At 33.7% G+C, this 22,900-nt stretch overlaps 1 protein-coding gene and 1 non-coding gene across 2 annotated transcripts in view; both read left to right on the top strand.

Annotated features, from left to right (window-relative positions):
• The window catches only part of LOC114349455 (DNA-directed RNA polymerase II subunit RPB1), a 48,636-nt gene extending 26,388 nt beyond the window's left edge, over positions 1-22,248 (top strand). The window contains exons 13-19 of the mRNA XM_028299835.2: positions 3,639-3,963; positions 6,651-7,268; positions 9,626-9,960; positions 13,254-13,543; positions 16,224-16,463; positions 18,581-18,842; positions 19,576-22,248. Coding sequence (XP_028155636.1) covers positions 3,639-3,963; positions 6,651-7,268; positions 9,626-9,960; positions 13,254-13,543; positions 16,224-16,463; positions 18,581-18,842; positions 19,576-20,696 — 3,191 coding nt within the window. The 3' untranslated portion in view covers positions 20,697-22,248. The remainder of the gene's footprint in view (positions 1-3,638; positions 3,964-6,650; positions 7,269-9,625; positions 9,961-13,253; positions 13,544-16,223; positions 16,464-18,580; positions 18,843-19,575) is intronic.
• Trnas-gga (transfer RNA serine (anticodon GGA)) lies at positions 6,263-6,334 on the top strand. Its single transcript has one exon. It is a non-coding gene; the product is annotated as a tRNA-Ser (tRNA).
• Positions 22,249-22,900: the final 652 nt, after the last annotated feature.

Below are 22,900 nucleotides of genomic sequence, written 5' to 3'. Positions count from 1 at the left end.
GTTATTATTCCGATACTAAAAAAAATTGCTTAGATGGCATTATACGGGGCTGAATGGAAGCGTTGTATTTTCTCCTAACTTTAAAAAATTCCGTAGAAAAATTGAAGCGCTAATTTTGTTTCATAATCCTTTCGTGTTATCCCGGAGCCATCACTAAGATTTTGTTTTTGGAATTGTCCAAATATCTCTTTTCTTGTAAGAGCTGCACAATTTTTTGTAAATAAAAACACTGATTGACTCATATACATAAATATCTTAAATAGAGGTTGTATTGATAATATTAGAATGGCCCGCATGCAGCCCAGATCTCAGTCCTATCGAGCATTTATGGGATGAATTAAAAATAGCTATTCGCCGTCATCCTAGGTCTCCGGAAAATATTTTATCGTGTCTCCCTCTAATTGTTCTTGACTCGCTCCTATTTATTGTGTCTCCCTCTATTTTATCGTATCGTGGGAGCAAATCCATCACACACATTCATGGGAGTGGACAATTTCCACACATTCAAGGGAGTAAACCCATTCACACACGTTCACTGGAGTAAACCCATTTTCCCTCTAATTTATCGTGTCTTCCTCTAATTGTTCTTGATTCCCTCCTATTTTATCGTATCACGGGAGCAAATCCATTCACACACATTCATGGTGTACACATTCAGCAATTTTCCCTGCGATGGTGTATCCATGACACTAACATTTGACGTTCTTTTCACTCTTGAAACTTTAGCATACATCTGTCCATGTAAATCTCAGTTGGCAGTTCAAATCTCTTTCCTAGGTGGCGCTAGGAGTTATCGTTCCGGACAAACTGCGTTTCAGCTTGACGTGTCGTCATAGCCTTTTATTAGATTGTACAGTCGAACCCGCTTATTGGAATAGCTTTCGTGCCAAGCAAAAATATTCTTATAACCGGGATATTCTAATAACCGATCATTGGTGGCTAGCCGTAATAAGTGTACCGAATATACGTAATAATAGCACATAGGTACTATGTTAATATGTATAATATGTATATTGTTTTAGGTCTTTTTATGTCAATAATACAATAGCGTAACGTATTTATTAAAAAAGCAAATTACTTTATATTATGTGGATGCATACCGTAATTAATATAAAATGTATGCAATATAGACCCGGCAGTATCGTCGCCCCCGCTAGCGAAATTATTCCGATTCGATTGTTTTGCACAAACTTACTCAAAAAGTGGTCCTTATAACATATCCACAGGGTGCCGGGCGGTGCCGTGGTCGAAAAATTGTTTAAACAATTTTTTTTAAACAAATTCACAAAAATAATTTTTTTCATTTCGATCAAAATTTTTTTAGATAAATTGGCTTATTCTGAGCAAAAAAGGTCTCTTGTCATTTTTTTCTAAAATTGATTTTTGTCGAGTTATATGCGATTAAAAATTTGAAAAATGCGAAAATGTCCATTTTTAAGGCTGAATAACTCGAGTAAACATTATTATTATGAAATTAAAAAAGTGACCAAATCAAGTTTCAACCCCCTTCTTCAAGGTCCTGAAGAGATCTTTGTCATTATTTTATTACAAAGCTGTTATTTTTAATTATTAACAATTAGCGCTATAGTCCAGGATGTATCCGTCGTCCCCGTTAGTGAAATTATTCCGATTCCATTTTTTTGCAGTAACTTACTCAAAATGAGGTCCTTATAACATATCCACAGGGTGCCGGGCGGTGCTGTGGTCGAAAAATTGTTACAATTTTTTTAAACAAATTCACGAAAATATTTTATTATTTTCTGGTTATTCTGTTATTCTGAGCAAAAAAGGTCTCTTGTGGTTTTTCTCTAAAATTGATTATTGTCAAGTTATATTTTTCAAATTATAAATCGCGTATAATTCGATAACAATCAATTTTAGAAAAAAATCACAGGAGACATTTATTGCTCAGAATGTCCCAAATTATCTAAAAAAAATTTGTTCGAAGTAAAAAAATTATTTTTGTGAATTTGTTTTAAAAAAATTGTTTAAACAATTTTTCGACCACGTCACCGCCCGGCACCCTGTGGATATGTTATAAGGACCTCGTTTTGAGTAAGTTTCTGCAAAAAAATGGAATCGGAATAATTTCACTAACGGGGACGACGGATACATCCTGGACTATATAGCGCTAATTGTTAATAATTAAAAATAACAGCTTTGTAATAAAATAATGACAAAGATCTCTTCAGGACCTTGAAGAAGGGGTTTGAAACTTGATTTGGTCACTTTTTGAATTTCATAATAATAATGTTTACTAGAGTTATTAAGCCTTGAAAATAGCCATTTTCGCATTTTTCAAATTTTTAATCGCATATAACTCGACAACAATCAGTTTTAGAAAAAAATGACCAGAAACCTTTTTTGCTCAGAATAAGCCAATTTATCTAAAAAAATTTTGTTCGAAATGAAAAAATTATTTTTGTGAATTTGTGTAAAGAAAATTGTTTTAACAATTTTTCGACCACGGCACCGCCCGGCACCCTGTGGATATGTTATAAGGACCTCTTTTTGAGTAAGTTTGTACAAAAAAATCGAATCGGAATAATTTCGCTAGCGGGGACGACGATACTGCCCGCCGGTCTAATATATAGATTATGTAAATATTTTCGTATTAAAATACATAATATACTCAATAAGAAAATTACTTATTTAGTCTTGAAAAATAATCGGTATTGTAATATAGTTGGGACAACCTATATAAATTAAGTTGTAAATATCTTTATCAAAATATAATGTAGTGTATTAGCCATGCTCGAAGACAATGACTCCTGACCGTGAATTAATACGTGAGGTTTACATATTAGGTAGGGTATAAAAATGCAGCATAGGTAAATTCAAGAGTTGTTATAATTAGATACTTGATATGTACAAATGTGTGGTATAGGTAATGATTTGTATTTGTAAACAACTATGGTTGAATCACCGTTTATACGATGTAAATATAAAGTTATCCAAACAATAGAGTTTTAATTAGTTTGGACCAAAAAGACATTAACATCACACTATTTATTACAGTATGTAACTCTAACTTTTTTTTTTGTTGCATAAAATACTAGTCACTTTTGTTGCTCTGAATTATAAATATTAGAAAAATTTACAATGGTTTGGCCATCCCGAAAACGTTTTATAACTTTACAGGCAATGGGCGAACTGTTTCTTAAAAAATTTATAACAGGCAAGTGGGTGGCCATATGTATAGTTTGTAGACAAAGGAAATTGTTTTACGACTGAATTTGTCGGTAAACGATTGAATAGGTACTCATAACAACGCAATAAAATATTTATTACCTATCTGACAAACCCATATAATATAAATAAAACAGCACTACAGGCCTTCGAAGCCCTTGGCGAGAAACCATAATACAAGACATAATTTAAATTTTTAGGAAATTTGAAATTGTAGGTAAAAATTTATTCGTAGACCTGAAAAATATTCTAAAAAGCGGTATTGTTTTATTAATACGTATTCCAATAAAGGGATAAATTTATTAAGGAGTAAATGGAAACGTTTCGGGACCTCGAATTTATATTCCATAAACCGGGATATCCCTATAACCGGTACTATAATAAGCGGGTTCGACTGTATTAGCATGTAATTGTATATAATAATTTTTTAACGAGACCATTCCTCACAGGTCTTATCGATACTGCTGTAAAAACTGCCGAAACTGGTTACATCCAGCGTCGTCTGATCAAGGCTATGGAGAGTGTAATGGTACACTACGACGGCACCGTAAGAAATTCTGTAGGACAACTTATCCAGTTGAGATACGGCGAGGACGGACTCTGTGGAGAGATGGTAGAATTTCAATATTTAGCAACGGTCAAATTAAGTAACAAAGCGTTCGAGAGAAAATTCAGATTTGATCCGAGTAATGAAAGGTATTTGAGAAGAGTTTTCAATGAAGAAGTTATCAAGCAACTGATGGGTTCAGGGGAAGTCATTTCCGAACTTGAGAGGTAAGATATGTAAAATCTATACTTTTGTATTCTATATCTATGTTGTCATGAGAAAAATATCTTCTTCGATCACAATGGCACATATTTTTGAAGTTTTTGAAGATATTCTTCTTTAGCGACGAATGGATTGAGGGTAAAATTGTACATCAACCACGCGCCTGCGCACACTGACAGTATGTAGTTCATTGCTAATCTTTCAATATAGGTATGTATGACAATGTATGTATCTGTAACCGTGCAAATAAGTCATTAAAAGAATATATTAGTGGTTTTAGGAAATGTATTATTTATTATAATTCTTGTGTTTTTGGATTTGTGTTTCCCTGTAGTAAAATAATAAAATATGTAGGCATAATATGTTTACAGTTTGTCACCGTGTTGTGTAATTATATCCGAAACTTACGTGTCAATTTAAGTGGCTCGATGGCGTAGTTGGCAGAGAGGTGGGACAGAAAACGGAAGCACACGGAAGGTCGCGGGTTCTAATCCTAGACGATTCATACTTTTTTTTATTTTTCGTTATTTTAATAAAAAATTTTTGGAAGTGGTAGATAAGAAAGTTGGTTTAATTTTTAAATAAAATACAAATAACCTGTTAAGTATATTTACTTCGTTTAAATTACCTATATAATAGAAGAATATCTTCTTACGTGCGTACAAAGTACACACACATTCTTTTTTTTTATAATTCGGCCCTTTATTAAGTTATTCATGTTAGTTCTTTTGTATTTTGACACCCAAACGTCTTAAACATATGTTAAAGTTGATCCCAGACCCTTCTTTCAGTGCGGCATAGTTTGCCGAATTCGCTCTAACGCATTAAGCTCGAAGTGACAGAAAAAAACGTACATTCGTGATTATTATACATAGAACTTCGAAAATTATGTATTGGTTGAAGGGTATTTCAATATTAAAGTGACTTATACTTACAGATAATTTGTTGCCAATTACAATACTCTAAATAGATAACCAATCCATGACGTGAATAAAGATAATTTGAAACAAAAGTAATCTATTGTGACAGTAATTTATTTCTCTTACTATTATCGTTATTTCATGTTTTTTCGTGATTTGTTTATTGTGTCAAATGCTTGTTTAAAATCTATCATCATCATCAATGGTGCTACAGCCCTATGAAAGAGCCTCGACCTTCCCAAGTCTATTACGCCAGTCAGTCCTATCCATTGCCAGCCGTTGCCAGTTTGCTGCGCCTATTTTTCTCCCATCCTCATCTACACCATCCTTCCATCTGAGTTTTGGCCTACCCCTATTTCTATTTCCCAAAGTTGTGACATAAGGATTCTTCTAGGAGGGTTGTTCTGCTGTGATCTTGCTAGATGTCCTGCTCATCTTAGTCTTCCTATTCTTATAAGAGATACTATGTCTTCACCACCAAATATATGTTTATATCTGTGGTATACCTCGTACGTTAAAATATAAGCAGAAGGTTTTCATCTGCTTTGGAGATGGTCCATGTCTCCAATCCATAATATGTCAACACTGGTTGTATAAGGGTATATGGTTATTTTTGTTTTTTAGCTTAGGTTTCTACTTCTGTTTAAAATCTATAAGATTGCATATCTATCGTGCTATGTATTATGAGTATACCCTATTCCACGAACATAGTCCTGTTTTGGATTACTTCGACAACGAATATTTTACTGTGCAAAGAACGAAAGTAAATTGCAAATTACATTGCTGTTTATTGGAATAATTATTAGCGCCATTTACTTTCGTACTTCTTATGTTGCACAGTAAAATATTCGTTGTCGAAGTAATCCAAAACAGGCGTATGTTCGTGGAATGGCCCATATAAGTCAAATTGAAAATTTTTCAATACTGCTTTTTAAAGTTTTTATTACCACTGCTGAAATAACTAAAAAATTACAACTAAATATCAAAATGGTAGTTTGATTCATAACTGTAGTAATTAACTATTTTACTTTTTATTTTGTTAATACCGTATTAATTATAAAATTCAAAACATAGACGAATGCAAAAAAGTTTTTTTGAAGTTATACTTCTTTAGATGCGATTGGGAGTGACTAGGATTCTGTGCGCATGCGCACACAGACAGTATGAAGTACGTTGCTAAATATTTTAAGTTATGTATGTATCAGTCCAAAAAGGGTGTGGAATGAATATATTAGTGTTTTTAGTAAATATATTTATTATAATTTTTGTGTCTTTTGATTTGTATTCCTCGGGAATAACCTAGTAAGTAATATTTAAAGTATTTTTATACTTCACTTGATCTATTTGTCACTATGTCTGGAAATCTTGTAATCCTTGAAAACAAGGGAGTATAGCTCAGTGGTAGAGCGTTCGACTGGAGATCGAGAGGTCCCCGGTTCAAATCCGTGTGTTTTCTATTTTTTTTTTATTTTTGGTATTGTTTTAATAAACATTTTTGGAAAGTAGTAAGTAAAAATTAGTTTAATCTTTAAATAAAATACAAATAACCTGTTGAAAGTTTTTTTATTTCGTTGAAATCATATAATAGAAGTATAACTTCTTACGTGCGTACAAAGTACACACACATTCTTTTTATGACTTATACTCTTACTACATGGCACGTGTACGTGTGCATTCATGGTTGTACATATCATTTCTCTATTTGTCTTTTTTATTCCCAATATTCCAATATTCCTTTATCTGTATATTTATTAAGTATTTTATTCTTTTAGAGAATGGGAACAACTCCAGAAAGACAGAGAAGCCTTAAGACAAATCTTCCCTAGCGGAGAATCCAAAGTAGTACTCCCCTGTAATTTACAACGTATGATCTGGAACGTACAAAAAATTTTCCACATAAACAAACGAGCCCCGACAGACCTGTCCCCGTTAAGAGTTATCCAAGGCGTTCGAGAATTACTCAGGAAATGTGTCATCGTAGCTGGCGAGGATCGTCTGTCCAAACAAGCCAACGAAAACGCAACGTTACTCTTCCAGTGTCTAGTCAGATCGACCCTCTGCACCAAATGCGTTTCTGAAGAATTCAGGCTCAGCACCGAAGCCTTCGAGTGGTTGATAGGAGAAATCGAGACGAGGTTCCAACAAGCCCAAGCCAATCCTGGAGAAATGGTGGGCGCTCTGGCCGCGCAGTCACTGGGAGAACCCGCTACTCAGATGACACTGAACACTTTCCATTTTGCTGGTGTATCCTCAAAGAACGTAACCCTGGGTGTACCTAGATTAAAGGAAATTATTAATATTTCCAAGAAACCCAAGGCTCCATCTCTAACCGTGTTTTTAACTGGTGCGGCTGCTAGAGATGCGGAAAAAGCGAAGAATGTGTTATGCAGGTTGGTAATTTTTTTTAACTATTTACTAGATACGTATATATGTACAAGAATAAAAAACCGCTAAACGCTGTAAAAATGAGTGGCGCACACAATATTCCAGCTACAAAAGAGCTGATATGAATATTACGTGGTACGAAAATGTATTTGGTACATTCCATGTCAAATCTCTCGGGCAAAAACTTCTGGACCTCCGATTTTTCCGAAACTTGGTGTATAGCTTCTGCGGGACGAATAAGATATTTAAGGTCAAAAAGTCTTCTTATTTTTTTCTCAAAATGTTATATTATGCGATTTTACAGTGATTTGGTGTTTATTTAAACAAATTTGCATTTTCTATCGTAAACTATCGATGGAAAAAATAATATTTTAATAGAAGGGACTCAAAAATGTCATTATGTGGCATTATAACAAGTTATTTTGATTCAAAACAAGTTTTTGATCAAATTTTATAGTGTAGAAAACGTTAAAATACTGATTTTTTTAGATTTTCCTCCATTCCCAAAATGCATCATAATCGATTTGGCTGAAAATTTTCTCACAGATAGCTAAAACGTAGGTAAGCGGTTAGAAGGATTTGAATTATATTACTGTAGGATTGTAAATAGTTTATCTTATATTTTAAATTTCCCTGTATATCATTTTTCCTTGGTTATTAGTATTTACAAACACGAAACGAGCGGTTGTCGGCGAGGCTCTAATGCACAGATGGGTGGGCGTATCTAATCGAGGGGTAGTTTAGTGAGCAGCTTGTGTTTATTTTTAAGACACAAAAATAACAAAGTAGAGCCCTTTGACCCAATTTTTATTACTGATAGGCTAATTCCCACGAATGCGAATTAAACCATGAAAAGGGGAAGATTAGCAGTAAATAAGAGGATTTTGGTTGTGTGGGAACGAATACATTCAGTCGATATTAACATCACAGCGACGCAAGACGCATAGGGATAATACTTAGACGGGTATCATATTGATTAGACGCAAATTATTCTATAAATACATTTCCCTTTTGTAAGAATAAGAACGCGTAGAATTTTGGTCGCAAAATACACTTTTACATTTCGACAATTTAATAGTAATCAATAATTTAGTCATCTATTTTATTAATTAAAACTGTTAAACATCAAACGGACTTTTATTACGATTGTCTTTAATAGAAACCTACATTACAATACCAAAAAATTTACATGCAATAATATCAGACTCAAAATTATATTCGTATATTAGTCCAGTCGGGATAACATTTGACCTTGCGTGCCGAGCTGCCCAAAATTTTATTTTTCTAATGTTTAGGGGGGTAGTAGCCTAAATTTAAAATCGCGAATGAATTCCTCCGTTACGTTAGCCGCCATCTTGATTTTAAAGGAGAACCGTTTTTGCTCAATATCTCCGCCATTTTTAACTTTTCGACAAAAATGGTAGCAACTGAAATTGTTCCAAATAAATCGTATTTACAATTGTTACACTTTATTTTTAACAATTTTTGTCGCGAGGTCGATATTTTCCGAGTTAATTGTACTTACAGTAGACGCCTATATTTATGACTATGATATTGCATGTAACTTTTTTAGTATTGTAATATAATTCAAATCCTTCTAACCGCTTAATGTCCTATGGTTTGGCTATCTGTGGGAAAATTTTCAGCCAAATCGATTATGATTGATGTATTTTGGGAATGGAGGAAAATGTAAAAATCGGTATTTTAACGTTTTCTACACTATAAAATTTGATCAAAAACTTGTTTTGAATCAAAATAACTTGTTATAATGCCATATAATGACATTTTTGAGTCCTTTCTATTAAAATATTATGTTTTCCATTGATACTTTACGATAGAAAATGCAATTTTTTTTTAAATAAATACCTAAACACAATTCGACCTTAAATGTTTTATTTCTACATTCCGCAGATGCGATATACCAATTTTTTGACAAATCGGAGATCCTAAAGTTTTTTTTTGATCCAAAATTGAGTGAAGTAAAACGCACCACAAAAGAGTAACTTTGATACAGTTTGCATTTTAAAGATCTTTTTTCGTTGTACTTCAAATTTAGCAAATATTATGGAAAAATCTTTTCAAATAAAACTAGAATTTGTGATGAATTTATATAATACTACATCCATTTTATACATAAATTGTAAAAGTATCGTTAAAAAACTAACTATTAATAATTTTCAACTTCATTTGAAATAAAAAAAATGTCAGGTGTCGACACTAGGTGTCGCATCAGTCATGCAAGGAGCGAATAAAGTAAAAAAATATTGAATTTGATATAACATTTGTGCAAATTATGCCAGATACGCAAAAAATGCATTTTGCGAATATTCTGGTCTCTAATAATCAATTGCTTATGTTTCAGACTTGAACACACCACTCTTCGTAAAGTAACCGCCAACACCGCCATCTATTACGATCCTGACCCACAAAATACCGTCATTCCTGAGGATCAGGAGTTCGTTAACGTCTACTATGAAATGCCCGATTTCGATCCTACCCGTATATCGCCGTGGTTGCTTCGTATCGAACTGGACAGAAAGAGAATGACAGATAAGAAACTAACTATGGAACAAATTGCTGAAAAGATCAACGCTGGGTTCGGGGACGATTTGAATTGTATTTTCAACGACGACAATGCTGAAAAGTTGGTGTTGCGTATCAGAATCATGAACAGCGACGATGGAAAATTCGGAGAAGGTTAGTTTATATCATCATTTTTTATCTCTTCTTCTTCTTCTTCTACGGCACTACAACCCAAATTGAGCCTAGGCCTCCTTTATTTTTTGCCTCCACCCTTGTTTGTCTGTGGCTGCTCTTCTCCATACACGGACTCCTAAAAGGATTTGTGCGTAGCTGTTTACTGTGTCTTCCCAGCGCTTTCTTGGCTTTCCAACTAATTGTGGATGTGGTGAAGAATTTTCAGAATTTCACGTAAATTTTAATATAACAGATCTAAAACAAATTAATAACTTGAATGTAAGAAGTAAAAATGTTCGTTCATCGAAGCGTTGTTTTTGTGTGTATTCTCGTCGTTATGTACTTTTTCGTCACCCAGTAACCCTGGCGAATGAACTGAGTCACTTCGTTCGGCAAACTTCGGTAATACGCACTTGTACAATAATTGGCAGAGTCTAATAAATCTCAAAGTCAATGTACTTAACACCAACCGGTCTCTTTCCCTGCATTCTAGCGTTCAGTGCTCTTTTTGGTAGCCTATCCTCTCTCATTGTTATCGCATGTCCGGCCCATTGCAGTCTTTGTACTCTAATGAAGTCTGACAGGGGTGTTTCCTTATAAAGTTTGTAAAGCTCGTTGTTGTATCGACTTCTGAAGATTCTGTTTTCCCTTACAGCTCCTAGTATTCTTCTCAGTACTTTCCTTTTCGAATCTGTCGAGTTTGTTTTTGGTGGTTTCTTTCAGGACCCATGCTTCACTGCCATACATGCTATTGGTCGAATTAAGGTTTTATAGATTCTCATCTTTGTATTTCGGTGGACACTTTTAGACCGAAATATATGGGAGATGGCAAAATAGTCGAGGAAATGAAACTGGAAAAATGGCAAAACCTCGCAATTTTTTCGTCCAGTATCGATTTGTACAAAAATTTGGGATTAGGCTCATTTCACCCTCTAGTTCATTTTCTATATTTAGCCCTTGTACGCTTTTGGTTTTTCAAGGGTGAAAACTACCCCTAAATTGTAGAAAATTATAAAATAACAGTTTAAACTTTAATATTGTCAACATTTGCTTCTTAATAGTTACATAATGATTGCTTTATGCTTTAAGATATAATATCATAATATTTCAACCCTTAAAGCCACCCTTGTTGGAGCTATATATAAAAAACTTACTTATCCTAAAAGAATAATTTCGGCTTGCATCAATTTACATAAAAAGTTGGGATTAGGATAATCTCATCACCCTGTACTTAATATATTATATCATGTTCAAGGGAGTAGATTATAAGTAGATAATTTAATAGATCTATACAGAATAAAAATAGAATTAAAGAATTACAAAAATATTAATTTACACAAAAATACGAATTTACAAATATGTACAAATACAAATACAAATAGTTTTTTTAGTCATCTTCCAGTATACGAACCGGTTCTGTGGTATTATATACAATTAAAGATGCTCTATAAGGGGACTATTCGAATTTTTCGAAAAAAAAAAAATCGTTTTATAAATATAGCTCCTTCATTTTTGGCGTAAAAAGTTTTTTCAAAAATGGTTTTGTAGGATTTTTAAAGAGCTATAAGACTATGTAAATTAAATTCCGCAAGATCCCTTAGTTTTTAATTGGGGTGGGTTTAAAGGGCTCGAATAAGGGGGCTTTTCTCGTAAATAGAGGTTTTAAACAGCTATATCTCGCTAAATATTCACTATAATGAAAATCCATGTACAAGAAAAATTTTAATTATTAAAAAAGCTACAATTTATTATTCTATCATTTTTTTCGTGTCTCCAGTATTTTCGGAGATATTGAAGAAAAAGGTGAAAAATACTAAATGGTAAAAAGTTAATTTTTCTTTAAACTCCAATTTTTCTAAAATTAGGCCTTACTATAGTCTATAATAATAATATAGTAATATATAGTCTATAATAATAATAATATAGTATAATAGGTCAAACTTTTTGGGTGTATTGATAATACAGTACAACCTGCCATATCCGGATCAATGTGACGACAGACCGATCCGGATATGAAAAAATCCGGATATCAAGACCACTACTTCCTTTACAGTCTCTGAAACGTTTTCTCCTTCATACATTCCAGTAATCAGCGCCGTCAATAACTTTCGTCGATAGACACGTTTTATAGATTCTATAATACATTATTTCGCCATCTTTTAGTTCTTCTTTTAGTGCGTTGTCCAACAGCAGGACTGCCTTTCTCGGTAGATTTCGGTAGATACGGACAGCGCAGAACCATCCGGATATGGGGAGGTCCGGATATGACAGGTCCGGATATGACAGGTCCGGATATGGCAGGTTGTACTGTACAAATATAAAAGGAATTTCAGAAAGGTAAAGACCAATTTTTAATTAGGAAGGTAGTTATAGGGGGTTTGTTTCCACTGATTTTTTCGCAGAGAATATCAGGTACCGACATTTTTTTGATTATAAGTTGCTTAATTTTCATGCTAGAAACTTTTTATTATTATTTTTTTGAAAGTACTAATTGTATACTTGAAAAAAGATTATCCAAGTTTTCCCGTTATTTAGCTTTGAATATTTCAAATTATGCATTTGACGAAAAAATCTAACCTTAACATGTCATATCTCGGTTTGTATTGGTCGTAAAAATATAGAAAACTCATTTGGTTTAATTTTAGGAGATACAATTTTGATATCTACAGTTTTTTTGATTTAATGCATATTTTTCGAGTTATTCTCAAAAAACCCTCTAAAAAAGTCGATTTTTCCGTCGAAAAACTGTTAATTTCAACCACGAATAACTCGAAAAATGTTAGTTTTACGAAGAAAATGTAAAAAACATTTGTTAGAATTACATTTTAAATCGATTTACATGGTTAAAATGTAATAAAAAGTTCCCACCCCAGTATGGGGTGGCAACCACCCCCAAGATTTTAACGTACAGTGGCATGATATAGAAAATTTTCCTTGGACTATTCCATTCCCTACCTTCTAAATTTCAGTAAATCCATGCTGGACGAAAAAATTGCGAGCCAAAGTGCTTCATTTGCTGGCCTATTATTGTTCATTTTATTTAAGCTTTGTTGTACTATATTTATTCTTATCTCTTCTTTCTTCCATTTTAAGTTTGGTGTTAGCAGTGATTCTCTCCTCTCTCTTGTTACCCTTTTAACATCTTCTTTGAACTTCTGCTATGGTATTAGTAAGTAATTTATTTAGCTGATTTATATCATTTGTAGGAGCCTGTTTTGTAGATGTACAGTTATTTGATCTGCAAACTCTGTATCTGTAAAAAATTATAAGTATTGTATTGGAATTATTTCCAGGTGCTGATGAGGACGTAGACAAAATGGATGACGACATGTTTTTGAGATGCATTGAAGCGAACATGCTCAGTGATATGACCTTGCAAGGTATAGAAGCGATTTCCAAGGTATACATGCACTTGCCACAGACTGACTCGAAAAAAAGGATCGTCATCACCGAAACAGGCGAATTCAAGGCCATCGCAGAATGGCTATTGGAAACTGACGGTACCAGCATGATGAAAGTACTGTCAGAAAGAGACGTCGATCCGGTCAGAACGTTTTCTAACGACATTTGTGAAATATTTTCGGTAAGATTATTTTTTCCGTTTATTTAAGGAGGAGGGTATGATTTGCAAATTTTGAAATTTTCGATTTTTTTTATTATTTTATATAAATTTTAGATTGCTTGCAGTAAAATTACCGGAAATACAGCATGTTGAATATCGCTACTTTCGACTTGCGGTGCAGTAGTTTCACGCTAGCGCGCCTGAGCGTCGTAAGGAAAATTGACAGCTGTTACCTTTCTCTTTTGTAAATTACTCCGCGATTCAAAAACATATTCCGGTGTGCATCACTTTACGATTTGACAGACAAAAATGAAATTGAAAATAATAATTGTCAAAACTTTAAACGCGTTTTTCTCAAAACTGCTTTCTTTCAAAGGCGGTGGATAATTCAAAAACTGCAGATCCATCTGAAATTTTGCATAAAGACATTTTGAGAGGTCACGATGTCGAGATATTTTGTGTTTTATGCCTATTTTTTGTTTTAACAATAATAAATATGTAGATTTTCACCCCCTTTTTTTTTACAAAAAATTCGTTATTTTGACTTCTTTCTGAGTGATACCAAAAAGTCAAAAATCGTTAAAACTAAAAATTTCGACAGCTAAAAACTGATAAGCTAATAAAATATTTTTGAATTCTTTATTTCACATGATCCAATGATGAGTTCTGGGCCCTGATTCTAATTCAAATTTCGACTCGAAACAGGTCTCAATCAATATGGCGACGTTGAAATGCGACTATGCGATTCTTGTGGATTTCAGTTGAACTAACTAAAGGACGTCACTAAATTTCGATAGGTTGCAATTAATTTCGACTCCTTAAAAGTGGTTGAAATTATAATTTCGAGTCGAAATTATTGTGATACGGACATGACTGAATGACCGAAAGCGAGGTTAGGTTTAGTTTCGGAGATGTGTTTGGTTTGTTTCTTGCAAGGAAAACTAAAGCAAAAGGTATTAATATGGCTGGGTTTTATGGAAATTTGCTGCTTTTGGAGGAATTAGATAGAATAGTATTAGATTAGAAATATAATAATTGAGAATTTCCACAACGTGAATTATCAACACAATGAAAGATGTAAGGTAAAAATCTGAAAAAATTAGTATAAAACAAGGAAAATTATGTACCAGCTATTTTATTGCTGGACATGCTGGAATCAAATCTTAAGATTTCATATATTAGTAATATAGCTATGCAAAATCCGCAGAAAGTGTGCTATTTGGTTTATAAACAAATTAGCGCTCCGAAATCTTTTTTAAAGATTTTAACGTTAAACCAAAAACACTGACATAAAAATTCACTGTAATTTAAGTCTACACATATGTAGATATTTCTTTCCGATTTCCTTCGGCGGAAATTTTCCTCGAAAAATTCGGGTTTTCCAAACAAAATCTTTAACTTTCAACTAAAATTTTAGGGAAGTAATTATTTATTAATAACTAAATAACTTGGTGACATAAATCTTTTTTGTTGTGAGTGTCTTGAAGATATGAAAATTTGTATCTACAAAGAGGACCGGAATAAAAAGGTAATGGTTCAAAGATTGAAATCCTGTTGTTTATAACTCTGTCGCAAATGCCGGTCAAATTTGACCGGTTATACCTGAAACCACTCCTCGCAATTCAATTTTTTTTCCTCGAAAAGGGCACAGAAGCCGTGCCCTTTTCAACAACGTTAACTTAATTTAATTTAATCTAATATTTTCTGAGGGGTTCTATTTGTTTATAAGCTAAAAAATTGTTTCTTTATAACATTCCTGAGACCGCTCAAATAGTCCAATTTCAATTCTGTAAAGTATGTTGAATAGGTATAGTGATTTTTTATACGAAAATCGTTATTCTGGTGTATCATAATCTTTCTGGTTATTATTTCGACCGAAATTTTTTAATTAACTATTTAATTATTGCTAAACTATTGGTAAGATTGTCGCCGGCCTCCTGATATATAATCTACTATAAAAAATCTTTCATGTCATCAATTTATTTAATTATTGATAAATAATTACTTCCCTGAAATGTTTATTGAGAATTGCAGATTTTTTTGGGAAAACTCGGATTTTCCGAGTAAAATTTTTGTTGAAGGAAATCGAAAAAAAAAACTTTGCAGAACTAAATTAAAGTGAATTTTTATTTGAGTGTTTTTAGTTTAAAGGAAAAATCTTAGGAGTTACAGAGCACTAATTAAAAAAAAAGAAGATTTAGGATTGCTAATTTGTTTATAAATAAAATAACACACTTTCTGCGGACTTGTCATACCCCATATTACTAATATATGCAATTTTAAGATTCGATTTTAGCAATAAAATAGCTGGTAAATAACTTTTCCCAAAAAATGGCAATTTTTCGATAATTGTCCCAGACTCAACAAATGTTGCGGTGGTTGCGTAGCCAATAAATCCAATAAACCAGAGCGCCAACCCAAATTTTGAGCAGTGTCAAAATGATAACGTTAATATCCCCAGTTCTAACTAATATCGAAATGAATAAGAATGGCTATAAATTGCCACCATCATGGCGGAGTCGAAATTAAATTGCGACCTCGAAATGAATTAGAATCAGGCCCCTGATGTCCATCACAAAATCCATTTTTTTGGAGATGTCATTGGCTTATTTTTTAATATTTTGCTTCTAAATGGTTTTTGAATATTCTTTGACTTGTACTGAGCATGATTATTTAATTTAAAAATATTTATTTGTTACAGGTACTTGGTATCGAGGCTGTGCGTAAGTCTGTAGAGAAGGAAATGAACGCTGTCCTTTCGTTCTACGGTCTGTATGTAAACTATCGCCATCTTGCCTTGCTTTGTGACGTAATGACAGCCAAAGGTCACTTGATGGCCATCACCCGTCACGGTATCAACAGACAAGACACTGGAGCTCTGATGAGATGTTCCTTCGAGGAAACTGTAGACGTATTGATGGACGCTGCCAGTCATGCGGAGGTAAGTGTTGATAGTAGTTTATAGTAATGTTTGTTACTAAGTGTGCTTCTGCTTCACATGTATTTTCTGAATTCAAATTAATATTTAGACAGTTTTTTTTTCGTTTAGAGCCAGTGTTGCAGTCTAATTTTTATCATGAGTTCAATAACTAGGATTATATCATCCAAATGTATAAACACATGATGTACCGGGTGTCGCAATAAGAATGGCTATCGGCCATATCTCAGGAACCGTTTATAGTACAGCTTTGAGAAAAAAATATTTATAACAAAAGTTGCCTCAGGAAAAGCCTGCAAATTATTTTCATAATTGTAGGTCCACCGCTAGAGGGCGTAATTGAATATCAAAAATTAAAATATCAAAATTTTACAAAATTTACCTTATGAAAGGGCACTGGAAATCCAATCATCGTATTCTTCATAAAATTCTGCGAATATTGGATTTCACAAGTTGGTTACCTTGGTAAATAAGAGGTGGGGATGACTGGGAACCTTCTTATGAAAAAATGGCTGTAAGTCCGGTTCTGCTAAATCGAATTTTGCATACTTGGTCTTGTTGAAAACAGTTCTTTTTCGCCAATGTAAGAGTCTTATTTTCGAAATAGCCTAATAAGTAACATGCCAGCTAGTAGGCGTTGTTTAATTATTTTCGGAAATCTAGTTTTCTTTGGAGAATATTAAATACAAGTATGCATTTTTAATCCTGTATTACAAAATAAGACCAAATTAGCAACTTAATACCGAAAACCGCATGTCCATACCTTTTTTCTATCTCGAGATATCTTAAGAAACGTGTAAATTTTAAACAACTGTTAATGTCACCGGTAAATGAAGTTAAGGAAAAGTAGTGTGCTATGGAAAAAATAAAGAAATATTTTCCAGATGTAAACGTATATAATTAATTAAAACAACAATAAGACAAACAACCCTATAAAATATAACAAAGAAATAAAAGCAACTACTTACTTAGTGGCGACCTAAATGTTCAAATTGTTGCCCATCATTTTCGATGCAAGCATTTCCTCTTTCAAGAGTGGATTGAACAGCAGTCTCAATTTCTTCTTTCGTAATGCTTTGAATGGCGTTTCATATTCTCTAGATTCTAGATCATGTTTTCTCGAGTAGTGGGCCTAGCGGCAAAAACAAGGTCTTTAATCCGTCCCCAGAAATAAAAGTCTAAAACAGTTAAATCTGTTGCTATTCAATCTACTCTTGAAAGAGTAAATGCTTGCATCGAAAATGATGGGCAACAATTTGAACATTTAGGCAGTCACTAAGACTAAGTAAGTAGTTGCTTTTATTGCTTTGTTATATTTTATAGTGTTGTTTGTCTTATTGTTGTTTTAATTAATTATATACTTTTACATCTGGAAAATGTTTATTTGTTTTTTCCATAGCGCACTACTTTTCCTTAACCTCGTTTACCGGTGACAGTAACCGTTATGTTTAAAATTTACACATTTCTTAAGATATCTCGAGATAGAAAAATGGTATCGACATGCGGTTCTCGGTATTATGTTACTAATTTGGTCTAATTTTGTAATGCAGGATTAAAAATGCATACTTGTATTTAATATTTTCCAAAGAAAACTAAATTTCTAAAAATAATTAAATTACGCCTCCTAGCTTGCATATTACTTATTACGCTATTTCGAAAATAAGACACATTGACGAAAAAGAGCTGTTTTTAACAAGACCAAGTATGCAAAATTCGGTTTATCAGAACTGGACTTACAGCCATTTTTTCATAAGAAGGTTCCCACTCACCCCCACCTCCTACTTGCAAAGGTAGACTTAAACTTGTGAAATCAAATATGCGCAGAATTTTATGAAGAATACGATGATTGGATTTCCAGTGCTCTTTCATTTGGTAAATTTTGTAAAATTTTGATTTTTAAATTTTTGATATTCAATTACGCCCTCTAGCGGTGGACCTACAATTATGAAAATAATCTCCAGGCTTTTCCCGAGGAAACTTTTGGTATAAATATTTTTTTCTCAAAGCTGTACTATAAACGGTTCCTGAGATATGGCGAAGAGCCATTCTTATTAAGACACCTGGTACCTAAAATATACATTTGTGACGGAAACATAACATAATCACGTTTATTGCTTCAGGTCGACCCAATGAGAGGAGTATCTGAAAACATTATCCTTGGTCAACTACCAAGAATGGGCACAGGCTGCTTCGATCTTTTGCTGGACGCCGAAAAATGTAAAATGGGAATTGCCATACCTCAAGCGCACAGCAGCGATCTAATGGCTTCAGGAATGTTCTTTGGATTAGCTGCTACACCCAGCAGTATGAGTCCAGGTGGTGCTATGACCCCATGGAATCAAGCAGCTACACCATACGTTGGCAGTATCTGGTCTCCACAGAGTAAGTTTGTTATTCATATATGTATATATTTCTGCTGTGTACAGGGCTGTTTCAAGTATTTATATACAGGGTGGGGCAATAGTACGAGAAAGTCCAATTACTCGTTTGTCGTAAGAGATACAAACAAAAGTTACTTTGGTAAAAGTTGGGGCACAGATAGGACCATAATTTAAAAATATTTTCAAATATACAGGACCACCCATATTGACAGGGTGACACAAACTTATGTTTTTTTAAATGGAACACCCTGTATATTTTTGCATTTTTCTATTTTCCTCGATGTCTCCTTTCTTAAAATATAGGGTTTTGTAATATTATACGAGGTAGTTTAATAGATAATTACGTTTTTTTGATAATTTGTATTTTTTTTCTGTATATTTGAAAATATTTTTAATTTTGGTCCTATTTGTGCCCCTATTTTTACCTAAATAACTTTTTTTTGTATCTCTCACGACAAACGAGTAATTGGACTTTCTCGCACTAATGCCTCACCTTGTATATAATAACTACTATAACAGACACACTGTCTCATAGCACATTTGTGCTGATACACAGTATTGATACAGGCTGTTGGATACTTAACTCATTTCACCTAGATTTCACGTAATAAAATTACTTAAGTACTGAAAGTAAAGTATGTAGAGTACTCACTTTATTTACTTCCAGCTATCAGTACTGCAGCTGTAACTATATCACGTTTTGATTTATAAAATATATTATTTTGTTCTTATAGATTTAATGGGCAGTGGAATGACACCAGGTGGTGCCGCTTTCTCCCCATCAGCTGCGTCAGATGCATCAGGAATGTCACCAGCTTATGGCGGTTGGTCACCGACACCACAATCTCCTGCAATGTCGCCATATATGGCTTCTCCACACGGCCAATCGCCTTCCTACAGTCCATCAAGTCCAGCGTTCCAACCTACTTCACCATCCATGACGCCGACCTCTCCTGGATATTCTCCCAGTTCTCCTGGTTATTCACCTACCAGTCTCAATTACAGTCCAACGAGTCCTAGTTATTCACCCACTTCTCAGAGCTACTCCCCAACCTCACCTAGTTACTCACCGACTTCTCCAAATTATTCACCTACTTCCCCAAGCTACAGTCCAACATCCCCTAACTATTCACCAACATCTCCCAACTATTCACCCACTTCACCTAGTTATCCTTCAACTTCGCCAGGTTACAGCCCCACTTCCCGCAGCTACTCGCCCACATCTCCAAGTTACTCAGGAACTTCGCCCTCTTATTCACCAACTTCGCCAAGTTACTCCCCTACTTCTCCTAGTTATTCGCCGTCGTCTCCTAATTACTCTCCCACTTCTCCAAATTACAGTCCCACTTCTCCTAATTACTCACCGTCCTCTCCTAGGTACACGCCCGGCTCTCCTAGTTTTTCCCCAAGTTCGAACAGTTACTCTCCCACATCTCCTCAATATTCTCCAACATCTCCAAGTTATTCGCCTTCTTCGCCCAAATATTCACCAACTTCCCCCAATTATTCGCCAACATCTCCATCATTTTCTGGAGGAAGTCCACAATATTCACCCACATCACCGAAATACTCTCCAACCTCGCCCAATTACACTCTGTCGAGTCCGCAGCACACTCCAACAGGTAGCAGTCGATATTCACCGTCAACTTCGAGTTATTCTCCTAATTCGCCCAATTATTCACCGACGTCTCCACAATACTCCATCCACAGTACAAAATATTCCCCTGCAAGTCCTACATTCACACCCACCAGTCCTAGTTTCTCTCCCGCTTCACCCGCATATTCGCCTCAACCTATGTATTCACCTTCTTCTCCTAATTATTCTCCCACTAGTCCCAGTCAAGACACTGACTAAATATAATCATAAGATTGTAGTGGTTAGTTGTATTTTATACATAGATTTTAATTCAGAATTTAATATTATTTTTTACTATTTACCAGGGACATTTTTAAAGTTGTAAAAACACTTACATTTGTTCCAACGGATTTTTGCACAAACGTAACGAAGTTAAATCAAAACATTACAACTGAAACATACGTCGGTATGTACTGTCAATGTGATCATTAGGAAATGGCTATTATCCCGGAGGACGTATTTTATAAAGTTATTTTATTGAAGTGTTTGATCTTTTTTCACTATTGAGGAGATTTATGGACTCAACATTAAACAGCTTGAACATCATACCGACTACTACTAATATAAAGATAAATATAGAACGGTAAGAAATAGATTAAAAAAAACAATAAGTTAAACAGTAATCTTAAAAATAAACACATAAGTTTCCGTTCCGACAGAACTATAGCCAGATTCTTGTAGTATAATGAAAATTTGTAGGTTAAAAATATTACTTGTCACATTAGCTTAAAAATAAATAATTACCGGAAGTAATCAAATAAGAGAGCAACAGTTAGTCGTTCTAACAATTAGGTTTGAAAATAAAAATTATAATGAAATATACAAAGACTAAAAGTTTAAATAATATGAAAACCATTTTTAACCCTCCGTTAGTCGCTATCGGTGTCACACACCGACGACAGAATTATTCATTCGGGATTTACAAAATAACTGTTTTTTTTTCTATCGCCACTTTCTGTACCTCTTCCTATCAACTAACCTCGTGTTAGGTTAGTATACATTCTTACCTACTTGGGTACAGTTGTGCGAGTTTTATAGCTATTTTCGGTGCAAGACTCCGTAGCGACTAACGGTGTGGTTATTACTTTATTGGCATAACTTGCAGTTCAGGTAAAGATTTAGCATCTTATTGTTGCATTTTATCGGTAAGTTTTGGTCAAATCTTATTTATAGATGTCCTTTGAAGCCGAACAAAAACGTTTGTTGGAATTATGGGAAATAGCGAATAATTTTATATTACAAATAACAATCCTATACACAATATAAAACATTTGTATGAATTTTTTAGCAATAACTATTTTTTTAAGTTGTCGGTCTCTGACACTGTAGCGACTCTTGATGTTTATCCTAGCGACTAACGGAGGGTTAAACACATCAAATGCGCCAAGTCAGTGAAAATGATGAACGTCAAAATTCTTAGCAAAGACATGACGTATCGCTTATCTTTGTTTAACGTACTGTTTCTATGGACAAGTGGCTTAATTTTGCGATACTAGTTTCTGTAATTAAAAACGGATAAAAAGTAATTCGTGAATAAATTTAATGCATGTGCAATGATCCGTTGGAACCGATGTACTTATTGTAGATGATCCTAGTTGTATCTTTTATATTGCAAGGAGTGGAAAAATAAAAAAAACCTGTAGAGGATTTTTGATCGACTGCAAACTGTGGGGCATTTTGAATGCTACAGATATAAAAAAATAATGTATAGTTTATTAATATTTTTATTATGTAAATGTTCGTTATTTATAAATAAATATGGAAAAACCAACATTCGACTTTTTTTTCTATTCACTGTGAGGGGTTAAATGGAGGCCATAGCCAAAATTAGCTTTCTGTGGCAGAATCCTTAAGTAATTGTACAAAAAGAAACAGTAGATTCTACACACTAAAATATTACGATTTAACCCAACTTACTGTTCTAAAATGTTGATATTAAGAAAGATGCAGGGTGGTAAAGTTATAACTTTTTTTTATTTATTATTTCTTGACAGGTATGAGATAACAACATGAAATTTGGTATGTGGGAGTTTTTTGGGTCGAGAAAACTAAATTCCCTACCAAAAATTATGTATTGCCCAGAGGGCGCTACATACGCCTTTCAGCACTCATTTATTACGTTCAATTTTTTTTTATCCCTAACTTTGTATAATTTTGACATTAAAATTTTTATTCTCCTATTAGTTTTACTTAAAAAAGGTATACTTCTTTCATCTCCCTAAACTCGACCGTTTTCGAGATAAACGCATTTTAAATCTGCGATACACCATCATTTTTAGCATATCATTGTAGTTACACCCGAAAAATAACTTAAAACCATAAAATTATCCAAAAATGTATCGCAAATTTCTTCAAATGGAATTTGCGATGCAATGACATAAATTTGAGAACTGGCACAATTATTATGGTTTTAAGTTATTTTT

The sequence above is a fragment of the Diabrotica virgifera genome, chromosome 6 (assembly GCF_917563875.1).
Source record: "Diabrotica virgifera virgifera chromosome 6, PGI_DIABVI_V3a".
NCBI classification, from domain to species: domain Eukaryota; kingdom Metazoa; phylum Arthropoda; class Insecta; order Coleoptera; family Chrysomelidae; genus Diabrotica; species Diabrotica virgifera.
This window is presented reverse-complemented; position numbering and strand designations above follow the sequence as displayed.